The sequence below is a fragment of the Mchenga conophoros genome, linkage group LG18 (assembly GCF_057382185.1).
Source record: "Mchenga conophoros isolate Kocher_MC1m ecotype Shallow Benthic linkage group LG18, M_conophoros_male_GT1.1, whole genome shotgun sequence".
NCBI lineage: Eukaryota > Metazoa > Chordata > Actinopteri > Cichliformes > Cichlidae > Mchenga > Mchenga conophoros.
Window position 1 is genome coordinate 19,073,430 of NC_140543.1, and position 27,848 is coordinate 19,101,277.

The window sequence follows — 27,848 nt, forward strand, 5'->3', positions numbered from 1 at the left end:
GTGTGTTTGGTCAATTTCTAGTGTTTCTATGACAAAAGAAGCCTTACTGAAATCCAAGACATGAAATTGAGAATGGATGACTCATGTTTGATGATGTTCTCATTTGATATTGGTTAAAGGCGTACTGTCCCGCACTTGAGAGCTTTCCATAAATGTACATTTATTGCTTTAAGAAGGTTTTTCTTTTTTCTTTTTTTTACCTTGAGGTAGCAACACATTGATGGATAGAACATGTAGCTCATGTAAAAGCAGTTTTGTTTTCACTAACACAACTTTAAGCTATGCAAATGAAGCCTCTGCTAACAATATGTTTAAACATACAGTAAAGATTTAAGTTCTGTAAGAGTCACGCTAGTTTCCCTCGTTTAATGGTGTCATTATCGGATGCTCAATGGATTTAAAAGTCTTGAACATGAAAGTCATACTGCACTCTTTGGTTTCATGCTTTTTTCTGTTTTCTTTGCTTTATACTCTTTCTGCCAAAAAAGCTTAACACCTTCACCTTGTGTGCCATTGAAAGAAAATGTGAGGAGTGGAACATTTCTTTGTCTTATTTTCTTACATGATAAACTAAATAAATACCTGTGAAGAAAACCTAAATCCTTTTACTCCTGGGTGTCGTTGTCTCTTCTTAAATTGCTTTAGACCTCTTTGACTGAACTTGCCTTAAGGGGGGGGGGGGATGATTAAATCTCAGCATGATCATGGTTCAGAAGTTTTGACAGTGCAGGGTTTGTGTAGGACTGAGGATGTTAAGTATTCTGTTTGATAGAGGATGACATTTAATTTTTTCATAAGGGAACTTCCCAAAGCAGCAGCAGCTCTCGGGTTTACAGAGTGCAGGACTTTAGATGCTTCGTTAGACTTGTGGGAGAATAAGTAGATGACAAATAGGGGAGATGCTTTAAAAAAAGATGAGAAAAGTTTAAAGAAGACAGGGAAAATGTAGACTGGTGCATCAGTTTTGCACTTGTAAGGTTAAATCTGTGTCCACAAGGGGGTGGCTGGACTACATCAAAGCAATCCCTCGCCAGGGTGGTCCTCTGCCCCTAACCCTGTGATCTTTTAAGATTTCTGTCTTCGATCATAAAAAATATCTAAATCTTAAAAATATTCTTGTTTATATAATTTTCTGGGTAACGTGATCTGCCTTAAAACGAGGATGCAGTAATAATAATATGGCCTATAAATGGTTTGAGCGCAGTTCTTGGTGTGCACTTGGAGCAGCCAAAGGAAAGACTTTCCGCAGCTGACGTCAGGCATACCTCACTAAACAGTGCGGCCCACTAGCGGTGAGCAGGGAGCTGCTTCGGAGGATATGTGGAGCAATCGTGGAAGAGGACTCCAGTCCGACCTTGTCTGGCGCACAGTCCCGCGTCTGGTTCGTGCGTAAGGCTGCTAAAACAGTTGGCCGCCTTTAAAACCCCTTCAGGCGTGAACAACTTTGGCTTTCATTCATTTTTTTTTTTAATCGCAACACATCCACGTCTGGGTGATGTGCACAGAAATAGAACAACACTACTCCCAACCTCTTCCGCATATTGGATTTCTATGCAAAGAGAAGGTCGCCAGTGTCCCTCCAAGGATTCGGGAAATGAAGACTGCTGCTGACACGGAACCAGCCTGTTTTGACTTCTAGTGCGTGTTTCTGTGCAGTTTTTTTTTCAAGGGATTTCCCCCGAGTTCACGAGTAAAGTATCTCCTCTCTGTGTGGGATCATTCGCTGCATTACCTATTTGAATACAGCCCCAGCTTTTTGGACGAGCCTGTGCAGAGCATTGTACAGTGCACACATTTGGTCAAAATGCATTTTATTTAGGATAACCACTGGATATACAAAGTGCCAAATTTGAGCCGGAATGGAGAACGAGTATAATCGCAATATTGTGGAAAAGTATATCTGCCATAAACTCTCCAAGCGGGGGTTCGTGTGGGGATTTCGCGTTGTCCAAGAAGAAGATGCTGCTAATAACGGATCGATAACTGACCCTCCACCGACTTTGGTCCACCGGTGCCGAGAAGCCAGCACCGGGCCTGACGGCGAGAGCAACACCCACCTCTGCAGACGGCTCCCACAGTCCGACCCACACGCAGGCATCCACAGAGTCCTGCGCGAGGCTGGAGATGAACTTGAAAGACTGTACCAGCCGGACTTCACGGAGATGTCGCGGCAGCTGCATCTCACCTCCGCCACGGCGCAGAGGAGGTTCGCCGAGGTGATAGACGAACTGTTCCGGGACGGGGTGAACTGGGGCCGGATTATTGCTTTCTTCGAGTTTGGGGGCACTGTGTGCGTGGAGTGCGCTTCCAACGAGGGGATGTCATCCCAGGTGGACAACATCGCAGACTGGATGACGGAGTATTTAAATGGACCTCTTAACAGCTGGATACAAGATAACGGGGGATGGGTATGTCTGATTCCGTGTAGTTGAGCGCTTTGCAGCAGTGTGCCAAGGGGTCGCAAAAGTCCTCTTTTAACTGTGATTAAAAGGAATTTCAGTGACTTAGTTCGGTCAGTGTAGGCCTACATGTTTGACTGAGCTGAAAAGTGCATTTTGATCTGGCTTAACGGGGCTCAATATCGAAACCACATGTGTAGCTGATCATTAAAAAAAGAAAAGTCCCTTTTAGGGTGATCTCGTGACGCACGTCAGGCAGCGAGCGAGATGAACGGCTTTACTTTACTTGCTCTAACTGGCTGATCTCGTTGACTGTTAAACTTACTCGACCAATCAAACAGCGGTTTCTCTATCACACCTCCCGACGCGTCTCTATAAAAAACCCGCCCTGTCATTTGTAGAAGCAGAGGCAGAGCTGTCATTGGAGCACAGAGGTTATTATCTAAGGGGAAGTAAAAGCTTAGTTATAAAAAGAAACAGGATTGTGTGTGTGGTGTTGGAGAGAGAGGGCATTTCACCATCCACCTGTATCTGAATCTTCATGCAGGAAAGTGCTTCAGTCCCGCTGTCACGTGAGGCATTGCAGGCCCTCATTCTTGCAGAAGGGAGGAGGTCAGACACATGTCAGCAAAGAGCAAACTATTGAATTAATGTGTTTAGGCCTCTGGGCATAACTGGACAGGGTTCAGCTTATCAGAGGCCCTTTTTTTGGCACAACACACACCTGGCTGAATGCATGCCCACACTGAATCTGAAACAAGCATGCATTGTCATATTAATTTTTCAGGTTTTTATTACAGCTGCAAACCCTCCTGCAAAAAAAAAAAAAGGGGGGGGGGGGTGCTGTGCACCTCAGTAGCCACCAAAACTGACTTGCAATGAATTAACCTTTAATTAGCCGAGGTGCTCTTAATGAGAGCATAACGTTTGCACTGCCTGGTTATCTTAGCTGGAAGGTATCATAAAAACGGGGCGTGTGTTGAGTGGGCTTATCAATGATTCATATCGAATGTTTCATCTCAAAGGATTAGACCGTTTAACATTCCCCTTGAGTCTGCCTTGCCCCTGGAGGTGGCAGGTTGTGCCACATATCAAAGGGAGGCAACAGAGGGAGGGCCCTCCAAGAACACAGAGTGCTAATCTGCAGCCACTGTGTTTAACATGCCGTCCTCTGTTTGCATCTTGGTTGGGACTCTTTTGTCTGCCTTTTTCAGACCTGTGCCTTGAAGCTGGCGCAGACTGGGGCCGCAGAGATGCCTGCTCGGGGTCTCTGGAGCCCACTGTAGAATAATGTAGGTCATCATAGTTTGGGTTTTACAGCTGGGTGGAGATGACCGTATCTCTACATCCACTGGAGACAGAGAGAGAGAGAGAGAGAGAGAGAGAGAGAGAGAGAGAGAGAGCAAGAGCACAGTTCTTTAATCCAAAGGATTATTTAGGATTATTTGAAAGCATATGTCTGCAGTATAGGGAATGAATAACCTCATCCAATTAGTTTTAAGCTCAAAGTAAGCTCTAAAACAGTTTAATCCTGAATATGTTAGTGTTGGCTCAGTTTCTGTTGTAGCTTCCGCATATGCAGCCATGCACCGGTGTTGATTTATATTCATCTGAACGGGTGTCAGGTAGGGAATTTCCTGAGGTGTTATTGCATGACCTTTAATAACTGACGTTGCAAACACAGCGTTGTCTGTACTCTGGATTGGGTTTGTGAAAACTGGCTTTGCAGATGTTGAAATGTAATAAAAGTCAACTGTGTTTTCAGTCTGTGAAACAAAGCTGGGGGTTTTTTGCTATGTTTTGTCTCCTCCGGAGCCAAAACGGCGGCCTGTTATACACTGATGTGTTTGTGTTTTTGTATGTTTTTGAGAATGTCTGCTAAACATCGGGTTGATTTTGTACTGGCCTCTTCCTGAATTATGAATTCACAGAGGATATGCAGAGACTGTTAATCAGATATCTCTCAACAGGGATCTCAAGGGCATAGAGGGGATTTTTAGAGATGTTTTAGATCATGGAAACCTGTCCAGAGGGTCAGGGTTAGCAACATTGATTTAAACATTTCTTTTCATTATTTTCAGTTTTTTAGTCGCGCAAGTTCTTAATTTTCTTTTAATAAATTTAAAAAAAAAAAAGATTTTTTACAAGAGGTGAAATTTCAGGTAGGGGGAGTGTATAAATGAGCCTATGAAGTACAAAAAAAGGGGGGAGAAAGGATGTGACCTCAGTTTCCTCATTTGTAGCTGCAGAGCTCAGTGGGGACTAAACAATGGCTGCCACTGTTTGCAAATGATCTGGTATCCATTATGTTTTATTGTGAAAGCTTTGCATTGCTGCAATGAGACACATGTGCTACATTTCTGCATTAACCTCACCTGGGTCACCTGTTTTCTAAGGAACATTCACGTGCCGGGTGGCTGTAGCAGAGGAATGAGGATAAAACAGGTTTCACAAATCAGTCGTTTCTCATGAGCTCACTGTCGTTTGTTATAGTGTTCGACCTGATAATTCTAAATAAAACTTTTTAAATGGCATTTACACATCTTCCAAACAATGAAGACACTCGGTAAACACGGCTAAATGTGTGTTTAGACAGGTTGCATTTATGGTCACTTACCCTGTCCATTGTGTTATTGTGTGGAAGAGGTGAGTGCTGTGTTTTCCACCATTCTAAAAACAAAGGTGGGTGGCTAATCAGCCTATCACTGACATTTTGACATGTAAGAGTGGTGTGGAAACAGCTTTCTATCAGCCACCCTCTGTTTCCTATTGTTTTTGAGACAATTTAAGCCCAAAATAGTGTGAACGGTACCCACTAATCATTGTTGAGTCTAAGTGTTGCGAGTGAGTCAAATACACATTTAGTTCGGCGAAAATCTTCCCTTTAAAAAACTGACAAAGCAGTGACTGTGTTTGCAAAATCTCAGCTGAGGGGCCAAATGGCTCCCATTCAGCACAGATTGCTTCCCACACCCCGGGATGTGACACACCGTCCTTTCATTGTCCCTAACATTCAGTTAGAAACTCGGCCTTTTTGTTGACAGAAATTGCACTCAATCAGGGAACGATTGCATTTAGGCTGCAGACTCACCCACACGTGGCGCACCTGTGTTTATTTGCAGGCGCTTGCAGTAAATACCAAGTGATTGAACAAAGTGGCAGACGGCGTCCGAGTTCCGAAATTACATACTTGACCTCAGACGCTTGACTGGCTGAGAGGGCGGCACGGAGCGAAATGCCAAATTGTGCTTCAAGAGAAAAACAGCAGTTTCATAACTGGAGGTTAACCAAGAGCAGTGTCAGATATGATGTTGAGAAATGATTTTTCTTTATCTTTGTTGTTTTTAGTCACGCTCTAAAGATGGCATTGCTTCTTGGTCTTTCTCAACAACCCTAATTTGAATTCTCCCTAAAAAAAAAAGTGTATGTGCTGTTATGGATGAATCTCACTGTTCTTGCAGTCTTCCCTGTGGCCACCAGTAGGTCAAAGTGATCTCTTACCCTTTGAAAACAGCACTATTTTTGATGGATTTGCACCAAGTCATTGTGCAGACATTCAGCTGTTGAAGCCACAGAAGAATAATGATCATGGCCTCTCCTGTAGTTGCACAATGTCATAAAATTGGGTCCACACATTCATCAGAGGGAACTGCCATGATTTTGTGCTCCGTGTATTTACTGCTAAGTTGTGGAAATATTCCTCAGATATGCTAACGTGCCTCTAAATCCTTGCTTTTCTATAACAAGTGAGAGGAAGGAGTTAAATCACTGAAAAACCTTCTTTCTTTTTTTAAGCCCCAAACAGTGAGATCAGGTGTCTGTGGAATGCTGCTAACCAGGTGGTCTATTTTCTGTGTCTCCCAGGTGTGTGTGTGTGTGTTATGAAAGACAATGTGCGTTTGGGTTGGGTCCATCCTGTGGGGGTTTCCCAGAGCACAGGCTGCTCTTCGATGGGTGGGACCAGCATGTTGCTATGGTATAGCAGGCATCTGGCTACGGCGCCTTGCTGAGGCTGAGTGGATGTGGGACAGCAAGGAAGTCATTAATCTCCATCTAGGTGACGTTTCGGCAGAGTAGAGACAAAAACCCAGGAAAAGAAACCAAACAAACAAACTAAATCACAAAGGAGGCACATGCAGCCATTCACAGGAGAGCAAAAGAAATTCTCGACCAGGTCTCACTTACATCCAATTTGCGTCTCCTAGATGCAAACTCAGCCTGCTAAACGCAAGTCAATACTAATCAGGGCGCCATTCAGGAACTGTTTCAGCTATGCTTCTTTTAGCTTTGAGCTCTTTTTCTAACACAAAGATGTCTATGTTGATGGTGAACGCAGCGCTGCCTCTGAGGACACATGCTTTACAGCGTAATGAGCTCTGTAAGTCATGACTGACTCACATCCACTCTGAGCTAGTATTCCCTTCTTGTCATGCGGCGTGCTGTCACACTCAGTTACACCCTTTTTTTCATCCATTAATTTGTAGCTGTTTATCAGTTTTTGGTCTCTCATTACTGTGTGAACGCTGCCTTCTAGTTCTGAGCAATCAGACCGAGGAATAAATGATTACTTGCGCAAATAGCATTTTAGGCTTTCTCCCTCCCACCCCGTCAATTAACACTGTCATTCTACAGCTGGAGACGCAACAAAAATGTAAATAGCAAACAAAGAAACAAACTAAATAAGAATCAGCTTGGAGATTTTGACAACAACTTTACCGTTGGATGTGTTTGAGCTCTGTAATGGAGACTGTGCACCACAAAGGAGCTTAATGTGGCGAGAGGCAGCCAAGATTTTCCCCTGTACTGTACCCCTTTTGCTTGGGAGGCCTCGGTTGCTCACCATCTGCCACTGTGTTTACACCCATCAGCACAGCATCTGTAATCTCAGGAACATTTCCTACAGACGTGGGCTGCTGCGGGCCGCAGCTCTCTCAATCAGTCCAACAAGAACATTTTTCTTCCAGCAATCTCTTCGCTATCTGCGTCTCAAAGACGTTTGAGCCAAGCATTTAGTCCCGTGTGTGGATTTAAGAAGCACTGAATCTCTTTTCATTTTGATTTCTATTCAGCTTCAGATTATACTCTTTTGCCCGCAGTAAGTCACATGCACTCCATCTTCACCTTTCCAACCACGCTGGATGTCTCATTGCCGTTTACGGCATGATTGCAGGCCACAAATCCTGTTCTGTTGCACTTGCAGGGGATATGCTTTGCGTCTTTCCGCAACATACCTTTACCCCAGAGACCCTCCACCCCATCCTGTGCTGTAGTTATTTCTGGGCCTTCTTGGGAGAGCTGGCAGAATGTCTGCTGGGAAACAGGGGCTGTAAATAAAAAACGGACACAACCTGGATTTTTTCCTGAGTGTCCAGCTCTTTTAGTTGGATAGTCATGTCAGTGGACCATGAACATAAGCTAACATCAGTGTTTTTTCTTTATTTTGTACTCTTTGTGTTGGACTTCTAGGATTACGCGAGTTTACAGATTGAAAGTTGAGAATTCATCCATATTACTGTTTCCTTTTGATCCCTTTTGCTCAAATAAGCAGTCACCTCAACCTTCTAAGCTCCTGTTTTATGAGGGACAAGTGCTTGAGCTAAGCGCTACCATCCCACTGAGAGGATACGCTGATAAATAATATATGGAGCAGATAAACTTGGACACTAAATGGATGTCCCGAAAGCTTTATGAGCTCCAGCTGAGAGATTATATCCTCTTTCCCCTCCTCTTTTTTCCCTCATCCTCTTCCTCCCTCTTACCCCCACCACATGAGACGTATTAACTTGCACACATACACGTGCCCAAACACACTAATACCCAGAGACCTGGCTTTCAGTGTCAGGTAACGTTCCAGATCCCTGAAAAATGCAGGGACATGCGAGAGGCCTCTAAATATAGAAGCATTACCATCACTGCTCTTGTGTGGTCTTCTAATTGTCATGTTACGCGTAAATCCCTGCCCTGTGTGCCTCTGTGATAGCGTCACATCACGAACCCACCGCCGTCCTCCATGGAAAAAATGTCCTAATGAACCATTTGAGATGGCAGATAAAAGAGTTTTCCACCTTTCCTGTCACGGTGGGAGCCGGATAATGAGAAGCCTATTGAGACGCAAGTTGACTTTGCCACTAGGCACACCCTTGCAAGCAGCGCAGCATATCAATATAGGGCAAGGTTAAATGGTTCCTCCCATTGTCTAGCTACTGTAGATATTTTTGGGTCAAACCCCCAAAAGGCTTAAAAAGAGATTTGATGTTTTCAGTTAATTTCTAGGGCAGCAATATCCACTGTCATTTGAAGTCTAGTATGTCTCCTCACAAAGACAAAGCCTGTTGAACAGGTAGTGGATTGTCTTAGGTTTCCCCAATGAATGGCAGCTTTCACTGTGAATTAATTCCAGCCTGAGAATCTAAGATCTGAACTACAGATGTAGTTTCTGGATCTGAAAAGCGAAGCAATCCCAGGAGTTCGTCTCGTTCTTTTGGCTGCTCACTTTTAGAGGTCACCACAGCAGATCATCTACCTCCGTTGTTCACCCTATTCCTAGCATCCTCTTCTGTCACACCAACCCTCTGCATCTCCTCTTTCACTACATCCATCCCTTCTGTCTGCTTCGTTACACTTAAGCCAACAGCGAAATAGCTTCCATCAGTCCAACAGGGGCTGTCTCTTCTGGTTCTATTGAGGTTTTGAAGGTTTTGATTCAATTCAGTCCAAATCAAATCAGTTTTATTTATAAGCACCAAATCACAACAACAGTTGCCTTAAGGTGCTTTATATTGTAAAGTAAAAACCCTACAATAATGTAGAGACAACCCCGACAACCAGACGAACAGCCTATGAGTAAGCACTTGACGATAGTGGAAAGGAAAAACTCCCTTTTAATAGGAAGTAACCTCTAGCAGAACCAGGCTGAACCGGGCAGCTATCTGCCACGACCAGTTGGGGGTGAGGGGAGGAAGACAAGACAAAGACATGCTGCAGAAGATGTTTCACTTTGATGTTAACATTTTTATTTTTGGTGACAATCACAGTGACAAAGCCCTAGTCACGCAGACCTACAGACCAGCCGTCTGGCAGCCTCTGGATGTAAGTGATTGCTAGAGGTTGATGGGAGTTTATGGGAAAATGATTGTGAAAGTCCCTGTCACATGGACCTAGAGACTGGTCAGTGTCATCCCCACCACCACAACCACACAGACACAGACAACCACAAAACCTCCTTGGTCTCACGATGGTCTAAACCCAGCTCACGTTTCCTATTAGTGGGTGAACAATCCAACGCTTGGTCCCAAGCATATTGGTTCATGTCGGTTCAGTTGCCCATAGTTTGCATGAAGTGACAGATTTGTCTACAAATACTGAATAGCTACACTCCAAGCAGTAGTAAATCTGTGAAAAGTACAACACAATCCGGGAATGAAGAAGGTTTGCATCCAAAGTAAAAGTTGTGCCTAACAGTCACCAGGAGTTTTTTTTGTGCAACAACTGATCTGAGCCATCGACTACAGTAACCATAGCCAACCGACGAGAGAATACAAATTTTTCACTAGCAATCGATGATTGTCACATCCAATATGGCGGCCAACTCTTGAATGTGACCATGTTGTCACGTGAGATTACTCGGTACAAGTCTATGACAAAACAGCCCTCAGCTCTCTCAGCCTCTGACATCAACAAACCTTCTCCTGATGAGTTTTTGAGCTAAATCGCTAGTTTCATTTTCTATTGAATAAATCACTGAGTCAATTCAATAAACTATGATCATTATTTGAGTCAGAAGGGAGGAATATTCATGGTATGCTCATTGTCTCATAATATTCGCAACCCAGCCCAATCCACCCCTCAATCATCACATCAGGTTTCAACACACTGCCAAAAAAGACACTCAGTACAAGGCTTCGTATCAGGACTCACCAGTGAGTGACGTCACACTCTTTTATATTGTTTATGATCTAAACACAGGTATACAAAAAAGAAAAACGTGACTTTTTTCTCTAGCAACAATTACTGCTAATGCTAGCAAGCTGAGTTAGGAAGTACGTTATGTCCATTGTATGGGTTATATTACAATTTCCCTCACCAAAGCTGAAGCACAGAGGACAGGTTGTTAGTACAAATTACCAAGCAGAAGGTCACATTACGTAAGAAAGCTGCTTTTAAAATGTCCCAAAAAGAACCAACGCCATAAACACAGCAGAGAGGAAATTAGGCAGAAAGCCCCAAAGTATTTCTGTACCAGGCTGTAAACATGTTTACCTGCTCGAAAGTTGGGTTTTTTAGCATGAGAGTCAGAAGCAACTGACTTCCCCTGTAAGGCGTCCTCAAATAGCGATTCGACCTGCAGTTTATGAAATTTCACTTTAAGATTATGAGACCAATTTTTTTTTTATCAGTTTTATTGATTTTGGGGCAGAGAAAGCAGCAGCAAAGACTAAAGCGATAATTAACAGCATTTCGGTGAAGCAGCAAAACAGGCTGCAAATGCAATACAAATTTAGCAGACAGAAAGCAGGATTAGCATCGGTCTTTACTCATATTTCCGGCGTCTAAGGAGTGTAAACTGAACGCTCGTGATGCAAGGTTGATGGGAGCAAATGAAGAGTAAAGGAGCAGGTTGCAAAATCAAAACAGTGAGCTTAAATGTTCCATAGTGGCAATGGTAACTGCAAAGTTAGACAGTAAAATCTCAACCTTTCAAATCCCACGCAGCCATTTACTCTGCTATTGATGCAAAAAACATGGAAAAGTGTACGTTTAAAACAAAAGCGAAACTATCTCCATGGCTAGCTGCTAATTTGTGGTTCAGGGTAAATTGACCTTTTAAGGCTTAAAGCATTGATATCCACACACGTACAGGCAAAGATAGAAGCGGATGTGCTAGTGGAAATCAATTATTTGCTGTCAACAAAATGGCTGTGTACACACTCACGGGCATATACATACACACATACACTGTGGCACATCAGTGTGTACACAAAGAAGCGGATGTGGTAGTGTGAATCAATAATGCTGTGTTGTCACAGGGTGACATGTGAGCCATGGCAGGGAGCAGATGGCCTCGGGGTGCCTAGCTTCCTGTTAGCCATGCCATACAGCCTCAACGCACACAAGCTCGTGCACGCTCACACAGACACCACAACCATCTCCACTGGGATTTCCCCCGGCGCAGCTAGCTACACCACTGGCCATTACCAAACAGCATGCCATTATTGACTCTTCTCTGAACTGTTGAGTACTCGCTCTTCCAAAAATGACAACAGCCAGATAATGGTAAATAGATTTCTCTGCCTCGTCTGTGGAGGTCTGGAGTAAATAATTCTGTGCACCCCATCTCTAAACATGATTTTTGGCATGAGAGCAACTATCCCACAGGAAATCTGATCTGTTTCAGTCGACATCGAGTGAGGTCAGCCGATGCTTGGAAATCTATTTGACTACGGGTTATAGATTCAGCATTTCCAATGGTTTGCAATGGTTCTCTGAGCAGAGCCTCAATTAACTCAGCAGACCAGCAGCTGTGAATGTCAGATTGTATGTGCATGTGATTAATCAAAATGCATCCTGAAGGAGAGTGTCTCTGTGGAAAGACCTGGGTGAGATCTTTTAGCACATTTTTAAAAATGTTTTAAATTTCCTGACTCCTTTCAGCTGGTGTGCGAGCTCTCCCTATTGGCACAGCTCATACAGCACCACCCTGCTGCAATCGCCTTTGATGGCGACTGATTAGGTTTGAAGTGCAGAGAAAACTATAAACCCATGACGCTTGGAAGATAAAAAGCTTTTCCAAGAGAGCATTGTTCTGGCTTCTACGTATTGTTTCAGAGTCTCCATCCTAAATTCTCTTGACATCTTCTCAAATCTACAATCACCTTCTGTCAGGATGCTGCAGCTGGCGCGGAATATTACAGCTGCGTGCTACTTTTGACACAGATATCTCGCCGGTAGGGGCAAACCCACTATTGCCAAGGCGTTATGTTGCAGCAATTTCACAGAATCTACTCTGCCTCTACGTTTAATTGGTTGTTGGGCTGTCATTACATCTTGAAATACTGACAGATACTTCAAAGAAAACATGAAGAAATGAATACCGTAGTAGTGACAGTGATTCCTTTTCTTCCTAGGGATTTTATTTCATGTTTTTTGCTATTTCTTTTGACAATACAGTGACGATTTATGTCTGTGTATGTTCTAAGGATGCACTCATTTGATGACTTATGCCAGAGCAAACTTTTATGGTGCCAAGATTTAGTGGTGACAGGCTTCATTTTGCTTTTATAGTGAGGTTTTAACTCCCGTCTAGACGAGGTTCATGTCGGCAAATCTAACCACTAGAAGTTTAATCAACTCTGCAAATTGACTTGTAAACTGCCTAATTTATTGCTCACATTTGAAGTCAGTTGGCGGTTGGACTGATGCACGAAGAAATAAGTACAGATGTGTTTCTTTTTTTGTTCTTTTTTTTAATCAGCTGAATTTCAGCAGGCACTATTTGATCAGCCAACTCATTTTCTGATACCACCAAACCCATCACGCTCAGACCCCCTGATCGCCAATGTTTTCCAGATTTGAATTATAATGAGTCCACATTCCTGTACTTCATGGAGGACAGGAGATTAAAAAATATTCCTGGGTAAAAAAAAATTTTTAAAGCCTGGACTTCAGAAGGTGTCTTTGATCAGAAGGTGAGGCTAACAGGGTTCTGGAGGAGGAGGAGGAGGAGGATGAGGACAGATGGAAGGGCATGAAATATAAGAGGAGGCTTATAAAGCTATAAAAAAAGGCATTCCTATCTCTTACGGCCTCATCTGCTGCAGCCAGGTTGAGACGGAGAGGGTAATATCTGGAGCAGCCACCGTGGTTTAAAGCCCAAAGAATAATGACGCTAATAGAATTCAAGCTGTTAAATACAAAGAAGGAGATTTAGGAGACTAAGGTCAATCCAAAGTTACAGAGCACACTTGGATGAAATTGCTTGTTAAAGTCATCTGACTCAACAATCATCTGATCCTCAGCTGATCCATCTGCTGACTTTAAAGCAGAGGAATTTACTCGTGAAACATCCACATGGGCATTACATATCCCGAAACCTAAAAATACATACTGTACATGTGGAAAATCGCTGGACCTATATTGCATGTTTGCTTTTGTTTTTCTCCCACATTATTTAACATCCAGCTTTGGTGCAGTATCTTATTCTTGCAGTGCAGTTTCAAGACAAGCCAGCTCACAGTAGGCAGGCACCGAACCCCATTAATGACATTTTCCATGGATTAGTCCAGAGAGAAACAGAAACTCTCCTCCATTATGAAATTGACATATGCCTCATTAGTTTTCTGTGCATTTTCACTCCAGACTTTCACTGTCACAATAGGCAACTTATTATCATTCATCGGGTAGGCTGTGCTTGTTTCCCTTTGGTCTTTACGTACAGACAGGGAAGGTCACACAGCTCTGAATGAGCCAAGCTGCTCAAGATAGTTCAAACAATGCGTCTTTTAAAAGCACGCCCTAGCTCTCTGCAAGGTCTTTGTGAGTCATGCTGAGTTTAGAGCAATGAAAAGTAAAAGGAGAAAGAAAAAAGAACAGAAGTAATGTCCACCTCTGCTCTTTGCCTGCTTGATTGGGCTTTCGTTGAGTAATTATTTTCTGAGAAGGATTTAGCCGAAGCTTTTTCATTACATAATTCAAAGGGTTTGCTGTAGCCGTGTTTCTCGCAGCTGACTTGGTTCAACTCGAGGCTCATTCCTTCTCATATCGAGCCTCTCGGGCAAACGCGCGCACACACAAGCGGGGTTGTTTGTTTCCACACATCAATGCATTCCACTCATTCCTCTCCCCCAGCCTGGATGAAAATCAGCTGGTTGCCTGAGAGAGGTCAATGAACTTTCCCCCAGTGTTCCCGTCCTGAGAGGAAAGAGAGTGGAATTCTTTCTTTCACTTATTGTTTTTAGAGCTGACGCTCATGATACGGCCTCTGCTCTCAGATTGTCTGAGTGGAAGTGAAATTGCATAAGAATAATCATTGCTTTCCTTTCGGCCCCCCCCCCTTAAATAAAATGACCTCATCGTCCATGTTTAGAGAAGTTTTGTCATGCATCTCTGAGCTTTAACTCTCAGCCTGTGGGAAATATGCTTTCCTTCCCTTATCGGCTTTTGCTTTGTCTCCCCACATGATTTTTCTTCTTTCTTTCTTTCTTTTAATCCCCTCTTCTTGAAGTAACACTGTAAAGTGAACATCCTGCTTTTAGAACCACACGGAAAGGAAAATGAAATAAAAGGAAAATGTGTTTACCTCAACAAGACACATTTCACATTTTCTGTGTTTTTTTCTGTTCTAATTAGATTGAGCAGAGCTGGAGACGGGTTCTGAGAGGCAGTGTCACATTTCTGCGCACCAATCAGGGCCTTGCAGTACTTTAATCAAAATGCAGCAAGAGCTGAATTGTTTGTTTATGAACTGTTTATTTTTATTGTTAAAGAGAAAGGAATCGGCAGTATTTCCCGCAGGCTTTAAGTCTAAGAAGTGACAGCATACTGTATGTAGCTGTGCTTTCCACCACCGGCAGTGAATACCTTCTCTGTGACTTTGTGGAAAGTTTTCAGTGCTTTTTCAGCTCCATTCTCCTCCACTTCAAAGCCGTTTCCTGAGGGAGCTGTACCTCAAGCGGATGATTGTTTTCTCTGACATTATCGGACATCTGAGATGCTCAATCTGCTGCTCTCTGTTCTCCTCACAGCATGCCCCGTCCCAGACTCTGGCCTCTCTCATTTACATGGCCAACACGGGGAACCCAGCTACACCTGAAACCTGGCCCAGTGTTCTCTAATCACGTAAACCGCTCTGGTATCTTGTTGCCAAAACTGACAAGCTTTCATTTAGGGGCCGACTGAAACAGGAGACCACGGGAGGCCCTGGGTGTCTAGCTTTGATCTTCTAATACTTTCTCCTTCACTGACACGTTTAATTCTCTATTAGATGATGTTACACTTAACTTGTTTACCCGTGCTTCCTAAATTACAACTTGGTGTTTCATCAAAGGAAAAATAACATCACATTCCCTCTAAAACTTGCCTTTTTATGGTCTGCCTCCTCTTATACTAGGGGCTAAGATTTAGGAGTCGCTTAATGGTTCAAAACAAATACAAATCTCTTAGTTACAGTCTCTAACCAACTGTGGCTCTCCCCTGCTGCTCCCCCTCCCTTTCTCCACGGTATTAGTATGACTACATGTTTGGCTTGCCTCGAGTCTTTCCTAGTTACCCGAACAGACTCTGTGATTTAGCCATGCTTGGCTCTACCACAGAGAAGTCATAGTCTCATACTAGACAGTGATGTCATTCCTGCACAAAAAGTGACTTAATGCTAACGACGCCATAGAGGTCCTTTACACCGCCTATCACTGCTGTCTGAAAAGCCCCTTTCTGAACATTGGGATTATGTAATTCTGTTACATCAGGGGCTCGACACAAAGAAGCTGCACACACAAGACCACAGTGACTGAAAGCAGAGCGCATTATTTCAGATGGCTCCATTTTTTGGGGAGGGGGGTCAAGTTCAGAACAATTAGTCACCACACACGTGTCACGTGAAGTTTGAAGCCCTGCTGCAGATGGTGTTCCCGCACGTCCCGCTCATTACTCCATATACAGTAGTCATTTTTAGCTGGGATTAGGCAGCCACTATTTTTGGAGTGGCTTTCTAAGAGGTTGGTTGTGTGCTCTCAAGGTCTAAAGGGGTCGGCAGATCTGACTTTTAAGGCTTGAAGCGGCGTTGCCTTCGTCACAGGAAATGGGCCTCTCCCATGGACTTGTGGGGAAGCAATAAGCCACCTTGGAATCTGTTGCTTCCCACGGTCTCTATCAGGACTTCCTATCTGAACTAATCAGTGATAGTTCAACAGTTGAAATTGGAACTGCAGGGGCTCTCATGCTCTCCTAGAGTAAGAGGTGCTTTGGTTCCAGAGAGCGGCAAATACAAAGCTTACTCAAAGCCGATAGAGTCATTTGAATGGTGGAAAGCTTTGCCTCTGTCTAATCATTAACCTACACCTACCTTGCCTTTTGTTCAATTGAGGCCTTCTGCATGTTTTAAATGCCACTTTCACTTACAAAGTGGGTCTTTATGCAAGTCCACTTTAACAGTCCTGTGAGTGCAACATTTGGACAACACGACCTGGGATGGAAAGGCTCACATAGTGTAAAAAAGAAAAGCACCACAGTTTATTGGCCTGCGTGCTGCTTACATGGATTTGGGTGTGCTATGCACAGCTTCCTTGACAAGAACACAGACCACTTAGACTCCCAAGTGGCAGACATCCTGTCTTTACTAAAAAGCCACTGCAGCCAGGTTTAATGCACTTCAAGCACACCCACACACGTGGACGATGACTCAGCTGCCCCTTTTCATCCTCTGCGCTCTCACTCGTCATCTGTGGCCTTTTAAATGGAGCGAGCAGCAGAGATGAGACTTGTTTTATTAGATCGGGAAGCCCTGAACTAGGGGCTAGGATGAAGCCTCTCGTTATTTATAGCTGCACAGCAGTTGCGTTCTCTCTATCTGGCAGGACTCTGTCACTTCCTCCTCCGTGGTAGGCCGGATGCGCTCAGTGCAGACATCCTCAGACGAGGCAGACATCCTCATTTAGCTGCATTGTATCTATTTGAGGGCTCCTTTGTGCTTTGGTTTGGGATGCTATGAAGGATTTTGAATCAAATGTTCAAGGTCAAACCACAAGATTGGCTCATTTTAAAGAATGAAAAAAAAAAAACCTCTATTGACTGAGCTGCAGAGGTTTATTGTGAGGGGGGGGGAAAGGATTGTCTCTCTGTGGCTTTCCCTTAGCTTTGATGTCTCTTTGCTTTACATGTAAAAGTGATTGATTGTGTATAATACACTTTGAGCTTAGGTGTAGTCTGCTGATAAACCCTGGGTGCAGGGGGAAAGCTAGTGCAGTCTGCTTCTATGCACTTGCCTTCAGTCTTCTGAGACTGCAAGGTTACCCTGTCCTTCATTTCATGTTGGATCAAAGCTGTTCAGTAAAAAAAAATCAATAGTCTCAACAAGAATCAAGGAGTACATAACTGATCAGTCAAGGCCATGCAATGCTTGTCAATTCAAAATCTGTTTATATTTCCCCAAAATCCTCTGAATATTTTCCCCCCTGTACAAATTGGAATTGCTTTACCGTGGTTTTGCACCTCCTCCTTCTCTTCATTGATGGGATTAAAAAAACCTCAAGTTTATTGAAGCATTACATATCTTCAGAGAAACCAAAGTCTCCTGTGTAAAGTTCTGTTTCTCATTTATCTGGTAAGTTTAGACAATGAATAATGGAGACAATAAAAAAAAAAAACAGTGTCACGAGGAGTGTGGGTGATTTACTGCCGATCACATTTCATGTTCCAGTGGAGAAGGCTGACTCCCACGGGAGCGGGAGCTGTTTTGTAAACACACAAATGCTGCAGCCGCTGTTGCTGATGCAAATTTGAATATTTATGAGCCTTTGGGGTAGCATCCGACGTCAAAATTGTTTCTCTCTTTACGCTTGACTCGAACGTAATGACTGCGGAAGGTATGAAACCTGAGTTTGCAGTGAAGCTCAAGCGGGGGGCATATTAAAAAAGGTTTCCAATTTCCCTTGTACTGTGTCATGATCCCGCTCTGTCGGGCCAATTCTGTATTCTATGGCTTCCATATTGGCTGGCCATTTCAAAGGATGGCAATTCATTTGTAAAAGCGCGTGGACAGTCAATAACGCTCTTCACTTTCAAAGTTTACTCAAGCTTCTTACACAAGCTTCGGGGAGTCTTTCTCACCAAAATAATATTCAGTTTAAGGTGAGGTTAGTGGAGCTGCTTGCACAAACTGAATAAAGTTTCTATTTTCTTTTTTACTGCCTTCATTGCTTAATTAACTGTCTTTGGGTGTATAATTGTACCTTACAATATAAAACATCTTGATTTGGTCCCAATAAATAAAACTGAATTCAAGAGTATTTAATTCAATTGTGCACTCCTAAGCACTCCAAGCTAAGAAAAACGGGGAGGGTTGCATCAGGAATGGCATCGCACACAAATAGTCGGGGCAAATCAAAACACGTGGATCATTAAAAACATAAAATAAAATAAAATGGATGTAGCCCCTGTGTCATAATCAGCCTGCTCCAGGTTTTGTTTTAAAGCCTCAAATTGAGCATTTTGGCCATTGTCTTCTTGGTCTTTTGGAACCAGTGACAGCTGAGGCATGGATCTGACTGAGGAATTGAAGACGTTCAACTCAGATGCGTAATTGGCTTTTTAAAAATTATTATTTTTACTAAATACAGGGCCAAAATTAACAAAAGTAACATTATAATGTGTTAAATAAGGGTTCACACTGGTGACTGAGACCATAAACTCATCATGTAACTGTTCACCGACATCATAAATCAAGTCAGAAGTAGGTCATTGACTCATAAACTTTAACATAATCTGGATGTTTTAGAGTCGCCCCCTGGTGCCCACCTGGAAGAATGCAGGTTTAAAGCAAACACCTCGCTGGCTTTAATTTTTCAGACTCAAAGGATGTCGAACATCACAGTCTGTTATGTACAGATGTGGCAGTCTGCAATGGAAGACGCTCAGGCTGACTTCAAAATGATGATTATTATTAATGACATTCAAAGCTAGCCAATGATAAATGACCATTAGTGACAGTTTGTTAATTTTATAGACTGCTGCAAAACCAAAGCAATTTTTTTTATAAGCGACTCATCAGTTAGGTATCTTTTGTCACTGCATACGTATGTCCTTTGTTTCAAAGAAGCAAGTGTTATTGTTACTCGGGCTGATCCACTAAATACTTGCGCATTGATTGGGCTGGATTTGTACAGCTCGACATCCCACTTTGTCACGCTGGACTGCGAGGCTGTGGTTTCCATGTATTGCAGTATTGTCACAGGGCAGTGAAGGGCTCAGTGTCCTCAGCTCCAAGCTGTTTGCTGCTGCTGACACAGGGGATTCAACGGGTAATGAGTACTGCAACAAACTCCTCCGTCATCTGATTTTTGGTCAATGGATGCCACTCTGGAGAATTGATCGAAGCTGACCTTGTTCCAGGACAAGCGCTTGCAGTACTGTCACTGTCATGATGTCTGACCTGTTTATTTTTATTATTATTTTTCAGATGTTTTGAATCTGTATATGCGCTCGCACTCATGAAATAATAATGCACCCACATGAAAGAGAGCGATATAAGTGTATATTTTGATCAAAACAGATCTATTATGAGAAAATAATGCCTTCCTTGCATTTTTTCTCCCATACCCCTCCACCCCTGAAATGGGAGTTTTGTTTGACTTTAATTAGCAGTGGAGAGTCTGCAAAAGGCTAATTAAAAAAATGAAAGAAGGGCAGCAGGAGCAGCATATGTAATTTTATAAGTACGCTACTATGTGAACGCTTAGGAAATAAACAGAGCGTGGGGAGAAGCTCAGTTCAGAGGTGAATATAGCAGTGAAGCCACAACGGGCACTTTAATTACAAGTTGAACTTTAACCTACATCCCTTTCTCTCAGTCACAGTCTGCCCGCAATTATCCAGAGAAGATTCCCAAAACAGAGACAGTTGTCTAATCATTATTCTGTTTTGGCAAAGTGCTGCTTGCGGTTTTATCGGAGCTAGTCAAGCACACAAGATCACTCATTATCTTCCACAGAAGCTGCAGGATCGTTCCCAAAAGTTTGTGTCAGTGTGTGGGGTGTGATACCCAAAGGATCTGGCAAATGTTTGGTATTTCCCGTTGCCCATAAGATAACGTAAAGCCATCCGAAGAAGACAGCTGTGTAAAATCTCTTTGTGTCCATGAGAAAGACACTGAGCAAAACCCAGAGGTGTAAATCATGTGAAAAACAAATCAGAGGTCAAGGATAGACTCTCTCCCGCTGGTGGGAAAAGCAAATTGTGTGTGAAGCTTCCAGCCTGGGTAACCGTGACACTCATGCAGTCAGTCGCCACCCCTCTGCTGCATATGGGAGACTCAAGTCCTCACCGCTCAGTCGAACTCTTTTGCTCTGTATGTAATTCTCAACAGGATTCATTGTTTGCAGTAAAAATGAAGGCAGGGTGTGTGTAAACCTGGCTAGGCATTTTCCCATTGACTCCAGGGTCTCTGTAGGCTGGGGGTGACCTTTTAAAAGCCACTGATCGAAAAAATTAATACTGTAGAGAACTGCAGCCTGGACTTTTATTTCCCAGATGCACACCTGCTGCTGATGGCAGATGGCTTTGCTGCGGGGCAAATATGAGCTTTTGGGGATTATGAAGTCTTTTGTTGGCCGTGTTTTTTTGTGCTCTCTTGTCCCTGTCAACTTCCTGTGTCCTCTTTCCCACCTGCTTATCATTATTTTTCTGTAAAGACTCCGCTTTTCAGAATGACAGTCAACACAACAACAGAAATGGGGCCAAAACACAAAGTGCCAAGGTTTGTTTTTCCACACTGCTCACATGTTTGTGGCAGCGCTGTTCGCTAATGCGGGGATGAAAAAGTTCCAGGAGCTGAAGTGGAGCATGCCTCAGTCTCATGATATCCACCTGACACCCCCACCCCCCTCCTGCTTTCCAGCTCTCCCCTGAGTCAACCTGGAGTTATTACCACCCATGCCCTTGTGGGATTCTTTTAAACATCCATCACAGCTCGTATGAACCTCTCATTATAATTGCCAGCTTTTGTTTCAGACTTAAATAGATGATAATCTATGGCGACTGTCTGGGACATATCAAGGACACACATGAGTTTGCCATTTTGTTGAGCTTTGCTAGTGGCTGGTCACATGCGCGCCTTGCTGCTGGCTGGAGTTACAGTTTCAGCAAACTGTTATTTTCCAGGCGTAGGTGAGGAAAAACACACAATGGTGTTTTTGCCAATCAGCACATTTCCTTCGGCTTAGAGGTGTGACTGAAGAGCTTGCTCGCTTATTAATACCTGTATCCTGGAGAGGGAGACGGGTGTCATCGTTCAAAAGCAGAGACTGTTCAGAGCGCTCCAAAATAAAAAATGCTCCCTGACATTTTGCTTTCCACACTACCAGCAAGGCTCCAGGGATGATGGCGGCAGTTGGTACACTGCTTTAGCCCAGACTGAAATATCTCAAAAACATTTGCATGGACTGCCATGAAATTTAGGACAGATACTCATGATGCCCAGAGGATAAATGTGTCAACACTTACAGGATAGATGGACACAGAGTTTTGGATTACATAGATTACATGGACTGTATGTGAAAGATGGACATAGCTCGATTTTAACACTATGACTGCCACCATCTTGTTTTGTGTGTCGTTGTTTGTGTGTTTGGAGCTGATTGTTTCATTGTATTTGGATGACAGGGTGAATAGGTGAGAAGTAAGAAGTTTATTCTAGCAAGCTAGCTTAGCAAAGTGCAAGTATGGACTATTTGGGTGTGTTAGGTACCTGCTGCTAAGTGACTATACAGTCAAATTAATGAATTAATAGCACAGCAAGCCAAAATAATTTTCAGACTGCTTGCATTGGTGTGTTATCTGCAGCAGCCATGCCTTAAATTTAAGCCTTAATATTTCTGTTTCTGTTTGGTGAAAACCTGGAAAACCAGCTTCAGCTCTACTTTATGTTAACAGCCTGGCGTTAGATGGTAAATGGCCTGCATTTGTATAGCGCTTTTCTAGTCCGTAGGACCCCAAAGCGCTTTACACTACATTCAGTCATCCACCCATTCACACACACATTCACACACTGGCGATGGCAAGCTACATTGTAGCCACAGCTGCCCTGGGGCGCACTGACAGAGGCGAGGCTGCCGGACACAGGCGCCACCGGGCCCTCTGACCACCACCAGTAGGCAAACATGGGGTTAGTATCTTGCCCAAGGATATTTGGCATGCAGCCAGGATGCAGCCTGGGATCGAACCACCGACCTTCTGATTAGTGGCTGACCTGCTCTGCCACCTGAGCTACAGCCACCCAGATGGTTATGCTACGGTCACACTTGGGAAAACAGCAGTCGGAGAACGTGGCATGACTAAAATTATTGTGACTATTTGCACTGAACTTTTTGAAATATTTGCTTTAAAGATGGTGAGCAGGTCTGTGACTACTCCGAGTCAGTTGGCATTTGGCAACTTTGAATACAACCAGTTGAAAACCAGCTGAGTCGAGTTCCCTATTGCAAAGAGACGCATCACAGATAAGTTGCGCTCAGCACCACAGACTAATCTCAGACTGATTCCTACCTGTTGGCAATTTGTCTGGGATTATAAATAATTAGCAAACCTTCACCAGTCTGTTGAGTGAGACTACAATTGTCTGGGGACAATTTGTTTCCAACCAAGCAATCTAAGCAATCCCCTAGCAATCTAAAGAGGTCAGTTTAGGGTGCTGAACTCTGGGCCTCTAGTGTCAAACTCCAGTCCTTAAGGGCCGGTGTCTTCAAGCTTTTACATGTGTCCCTGCTGCAACACACCTGAATAAAATTAGTAGGTCATTAGCAAGACTATAGAACTTGACTGCATGCTGAGGTGGCAATTCAGCCATTTGAATCCTGTTACAGCAGCTCATGAATAAATGAACATGGTGCAATAAAAGTACTTTTAAAAGTACATTTTTCCAACACATGCATTCTGAGTGCCATTCTGATTTCACTCTAGTGTGATGCAACCAGTAAGCATCACACCATAGCTTTACCAATTTGAGTGAGTATACTTTTTGAAATTAGCATTTAGCTAATTTATAAGAGCCTTACAGTTTCACCGAGCTGTTAGCATTCCCCTAGACTACTGTCTCTAGCCCGGGGGTGTAGTTTAAAACGCCCAGCTGCAACAAAGAGAATGCTGTGTGGTAAAAGATATTGCCGGGTGATTTACGGAACACAGTGTGTTTTGACATCAGAGGGCCCAGAAAAAAAACTGCTGATCCTTCCTCCCCTCTGTCACCAGCCCCCAGCCTCAGGAATGCCACAGGACAGGAAGGGAAGCAGGAAATGCTTTTGTCTCCGTACAGCAGTTCAGAATAGATGCCTCCTTTTTTTAGTCCTGTGTGGGCTTTTTGTTTGATAAAAAGGAAGCTGTGTATTAAAACGTGACACTAGCGAAAGAGAGTATAATGAATCTTCTACTAGATCAAGGTCAAAAAAACATGTATTCCGATAAAAGTAACACAAAGCATAATTACTGTAGGTAAATTGACTTAAAACCAGACAGATTAAAATAGACTGGTAATAGATCCCCATGGGAACTGACACAATAATGTTGTAGTGAATCAAACTTAACAATTCACCATTGTTCACAGATCTGATCAAATTACAGATAGAGACTTCAAGAGATGGAGACTTCAAAGGAGATCAGATGTACAGCTTCACAACACACCTTCTAATGTGGTCAGCCTCATAACAAAAGAAAAATATTCAATAGGAGGTGTCCCCTAGAGCTCCCTAAAATTTCCTCTATTGTCGTTTGGTTCAAGATAATCTGCTGTGTGTGCGTGTGTGTGTGTCTGTCTGTGTGTGGGAGAGCATTTAGCTTAGCACCATTACTTCCTGTCCAGCTGTTCCTGCTGTCACCGCTTTTAAGCAGATGTCTGTATTTCCTCATCTAAGACACGCAGCCACGGTCTTTTCTGCACAGATGCTCCTCGTGTACGCTCACGTTTTTAACTGGCCTCCTTTAAAACTCCTCTTAGCGGCAGAAAGCTGAACCCACTGAGACACCGTGAGCAGCTTTAATATATTCGTGCTTGAGCACTGGAGTGTTCATCCGCGTGCTAGAGAAAGAAAAAAATGTTGCGAATGGGCCTTTTTGGGTGATTCCTGTGTTTGGGTAGTATGTGTTTCCGAGTGGGTTGTGTCATTGTGCATGAAAAGCGTAGGAGGGTGTGAGAGCCGATGAACAGTAGTGGATCTGCCTGCAGCATAAGTGTAATGACATTCTTTTCCCACCCGTGTTTGGTATCAGCCAAGGGATTTACATTTTAAAGGGTCATTTCACCCAAATTAGAAAAAAAAAATCATATTTACCAAGTTTTTTTTCCTATAAAATCTATGTTCAATACATGGAAGTGAATGAAACTTATCTTATTATTAAAACAAATGAAACCAAAACTACAGGCAGGAAAATGAGATATTAAATATGGCCTGCAGTGTTTTGTGTTTTTCTTGTAATCACACAAATTCCAGGAAGAAGATCAAAGACAACAATGAATTATTCCTTTAAGTGATGCATGTGTAGCCAACCTTCAAGTATGCCTTATTTGTTTTTGCCTCTTACCCACAACTTTTTCTTGTAAAGAAACGATTAGATAATCCCGAATAAACTGCAGAGCATGCTGAAGCATCCTCGGGGAAGATACTGAACCCTGAGTTAGCCCTGATGCACTCATTGGAGTGTGAATGTTAGAAAAGGCACTTAGGCAGTGCTATACGATAGAGTGAATGATGGCTGTCATAAAAACTGCTTTGAGTGCTCAATTAGAGTAGAAAAGCGCTATATAAATATCAATCCATATTGCTGCTAGCATGAAAGCTGTAGATTATTTTAAGACAGCTTCACGTGGACTTCCACATATCAGTCAATCGATGTCTTTCAGGCGACTGCTAAAAATAGTCCTCATCAAATGCAGGGTTAACCCCTGTTTGAGCAGCGTTCGGTTAAAACCTGCACTGACCGGCTGTTTAAGGCAGTTGCTGACCCTTCTTTTAAGGTAGAATGATTTATTTGTGACTCATGTCTCCTTTAAGAACTATGAGATGCAAACCTTATTTAAGAACTTGAAAAGTATTCATGCGAAGGTAACCATGTTATTCAGAAGCCTAATCAGTTGTCTCTGTCTCTCATCTCAGGATGCATTTGTGGAGCTGTACGACAGACAGAGGGACTCCGTCTTCAGTTGCTCCTGGCCCTCCATCAAGACAGTTTTCGGCTTGGCTGCGCTCGGAGCGGCCAGCCTCACCATCGGAGCATACCTTACACAAAAGTGAACAAGGCCTCTTTTCAATCAGCTCGACTTTTTTCATCTCAGCATCTTCCTCCTCTTTTTCCTGGTGCCTCTCCTTCTTTTTTTCCCCCCTCCCTGCACCTTTTTTAAAGATGCCCCTGACCCCTCAGAGACAACCTTCAGACTCTTCTGAATCTCTTCAAAGCCTCTCCCAGAAAAAACTCCCTCTTCCCTGCCTCTTCGTGTCAAAACATCCACAAATCAAAACAACTGAAGAAACCAGAGGCGAAACCCACAGAGCAAAGGATGCATTTTAGATGGAATCGCACTAAGCTGACTACAACAGCGGAGAAACGAGGAGTGCATGTTTTTGCCTTTGCTTTTTTTCGGTTTCTTTTTGCTCGTCCTGCTTCTCTAGGAGTTATAGCATGAACGTTGAGTGTTAGTTTAGACGTCGCATGTGTAGGTCCTCGGTTTGGAGGCCTTCGTGGTGGTAGTGGTGGCGGTAGGATGTAGGGTGGGGGGGTGCAAGGATGATGGTGACGATGATGCCAGGGAGGGCGAGGCCTCAGCCTCGACCCCGGCTCTTTAGGGTGAAGGACCCCATTTGAACTGTGGACTCCAGTTACCCCCACAAGTCGTCTTTCAAAGGACTTCCTCCAAACAGCAGCTGCTTAGAATGTGTAATGGAAACAGCTCGCTACAACCAGCGCAGTGTGTGTCTACTGCTTTCACCCCTCAGACCGCTCCAGTGAACTCTGAGCACACACTGCTCCATTATGCTCTCCCTGGCCTGTGATGGAGGACAGGCTGCTAGAAGACTGAGCTCTTTTGCAGCGCTTTGAAAGCTCCTGTGTTGGGTTTAAACTTTTGCAGCAAACCGAATCGAATAGTTTGCATGTGGAGTGTTTTAGAAAAAAATATGCAAAAGAAGCCTGAAAGATGAACGAGAGATGTGCAGCACAGCATAAAAGAAAGAGGCAGAAGTAGAATAAACCCTGTAGTAGGGTTCCTGCTGCATAAACAGTTTTAAGAGTGCATTCCTGACACACTCCTTTTCTAAAATCACTGCCCTACAAATTATAAATAATCACAGCTCGTACTATTAGCACACAACATGGTTTATTTTTTAAATTTGCTTTTACTGTCGAATGGGCTCGCTCAGGTTTCAGACCTCGCCCCGGCTGAGGTCTCACAGTGGCTCGGTATTGCCACAGAATGAACTCTGAACCGAAGGCAGTTTCTCGCAAATGACTGAGGAGATGCCAGCAGCAAAGCCAGGGGGTCCCATGTGTGAAACCTGAGATGTCCCCTCTCTCCAGCCTGCAAATGCATCCCAAATCATTGATTGGTTCCTTTCAGCCTGTTTTTGTAATCGATGTTTGTCTTGTGTTACAGTCCGACTGCAAATTTGGAAGCACTCAAGGCCTCCAAAATACTGCGTTGTACAGCAAGTCACTTGTGGAAAACCTTTTCTTTTCTTTTTTTTCTTTAAATTTCTCTATCACTAAAACTCTTCAGCTTCTTTGTCGTTGCATGGATGAAAGACACGATGTCTTAACACAATGCATATCTGCTACGCCTAACCATATTTATAACAGAACAGGCAAGAAATAGCAACAAAGAGGTAGCATTTTTCTATTTATTCAGAGGTACCAGATCACAGATTTTTAACAGTTTCTTCTAAGGAATCACACTGTAACAATGTTATTTCCTGGCTGCTATTATAACAAGAAAAAAAAAGACATGTTTTAAAAAGTGATTTTTTTCCCCGTTTTGTATTATCATCGGCTTAAGGCTGCTATACTGTTGATTTTACTCACAGCTTAAACTGCCACAATTTTTCAGTATAGTATCCTAGAGAGCTGGAAACCAAAGTTAACTTGTATTAATCTTTCATTTCAAAAGGAAAAAAAAATGAAGAAAAAAATACATAATAGCTAAAAGGAGAAAACACTTTGCTTCAGTTCACTGAGAGTCTGTCCAGTGAGGTTTTGTGATCTCTCTGTGGAGGGTTTGTCTTGTGTTACTGTACTATATTAGCCTAACTTTTGTCAGCCTTGTGCTCCAATGATAACTCAGTGCTTATCTGTAAAAAATGTTGACCTACCAGACCTAAACCGTGTCTCAGCTCTCACGTTAAAACCACCCAGTTTTCATTACAACAGCTCACAGTGTGATTTGTGATGTGTGTATGAGCGTGTGTGTATGAGTGTGTGTGTGTGTGTGTGTGTAAGAAACTGAGGGTGCTATGAGCAGGAATAGGAAGACTTTAACAGCAATATACTGTAATTTTTATACTCTGTGCATATATGAATGTAGCACTATGGTTTCCGTGCTGTTTTATGTCTATAATCGCAAAACTGTAGCACTTAAAAGAAAAAGGAAAAAAAAAGAAAAGTGAATTGTGTTTCTGTTGTTTACTGCTATATCCACGATAAGCTAGTGGGATCATATTGTTCCTAATAAACCAGATTTTTCTCCAGCAGATGCAGAAGTCCGAG

General features: G+C 43.1%; 1 protein-coding gene across 1 annotated transcript; it reads left to right on the forward strand.

The window, feature by feature from the left end:
• Positions 1-1,257: 1,257 nt before the first annotated feature.
• On the forward strand, positions 1,258-27,834 carry bcl2b (BCL2 apoptosis regulator b). Its single transcript, XM_085255362.1, has 2 exons — positions 1,258-2,408; positions 25,250-27,834. Exons 1-2 carry the CDS (start codon positions 1,860-1,862, stop codon positions 25,385-25,387), a joined length of 687 nt encoding a protein of 228 aa, XP_085111488.1. The 5' UTR covers positions 1,258-1,859; the 3' UTR covers positions 25,388-27,834.
• Positions 27,835-27,848: the final 14 nt, after the last annotated feature.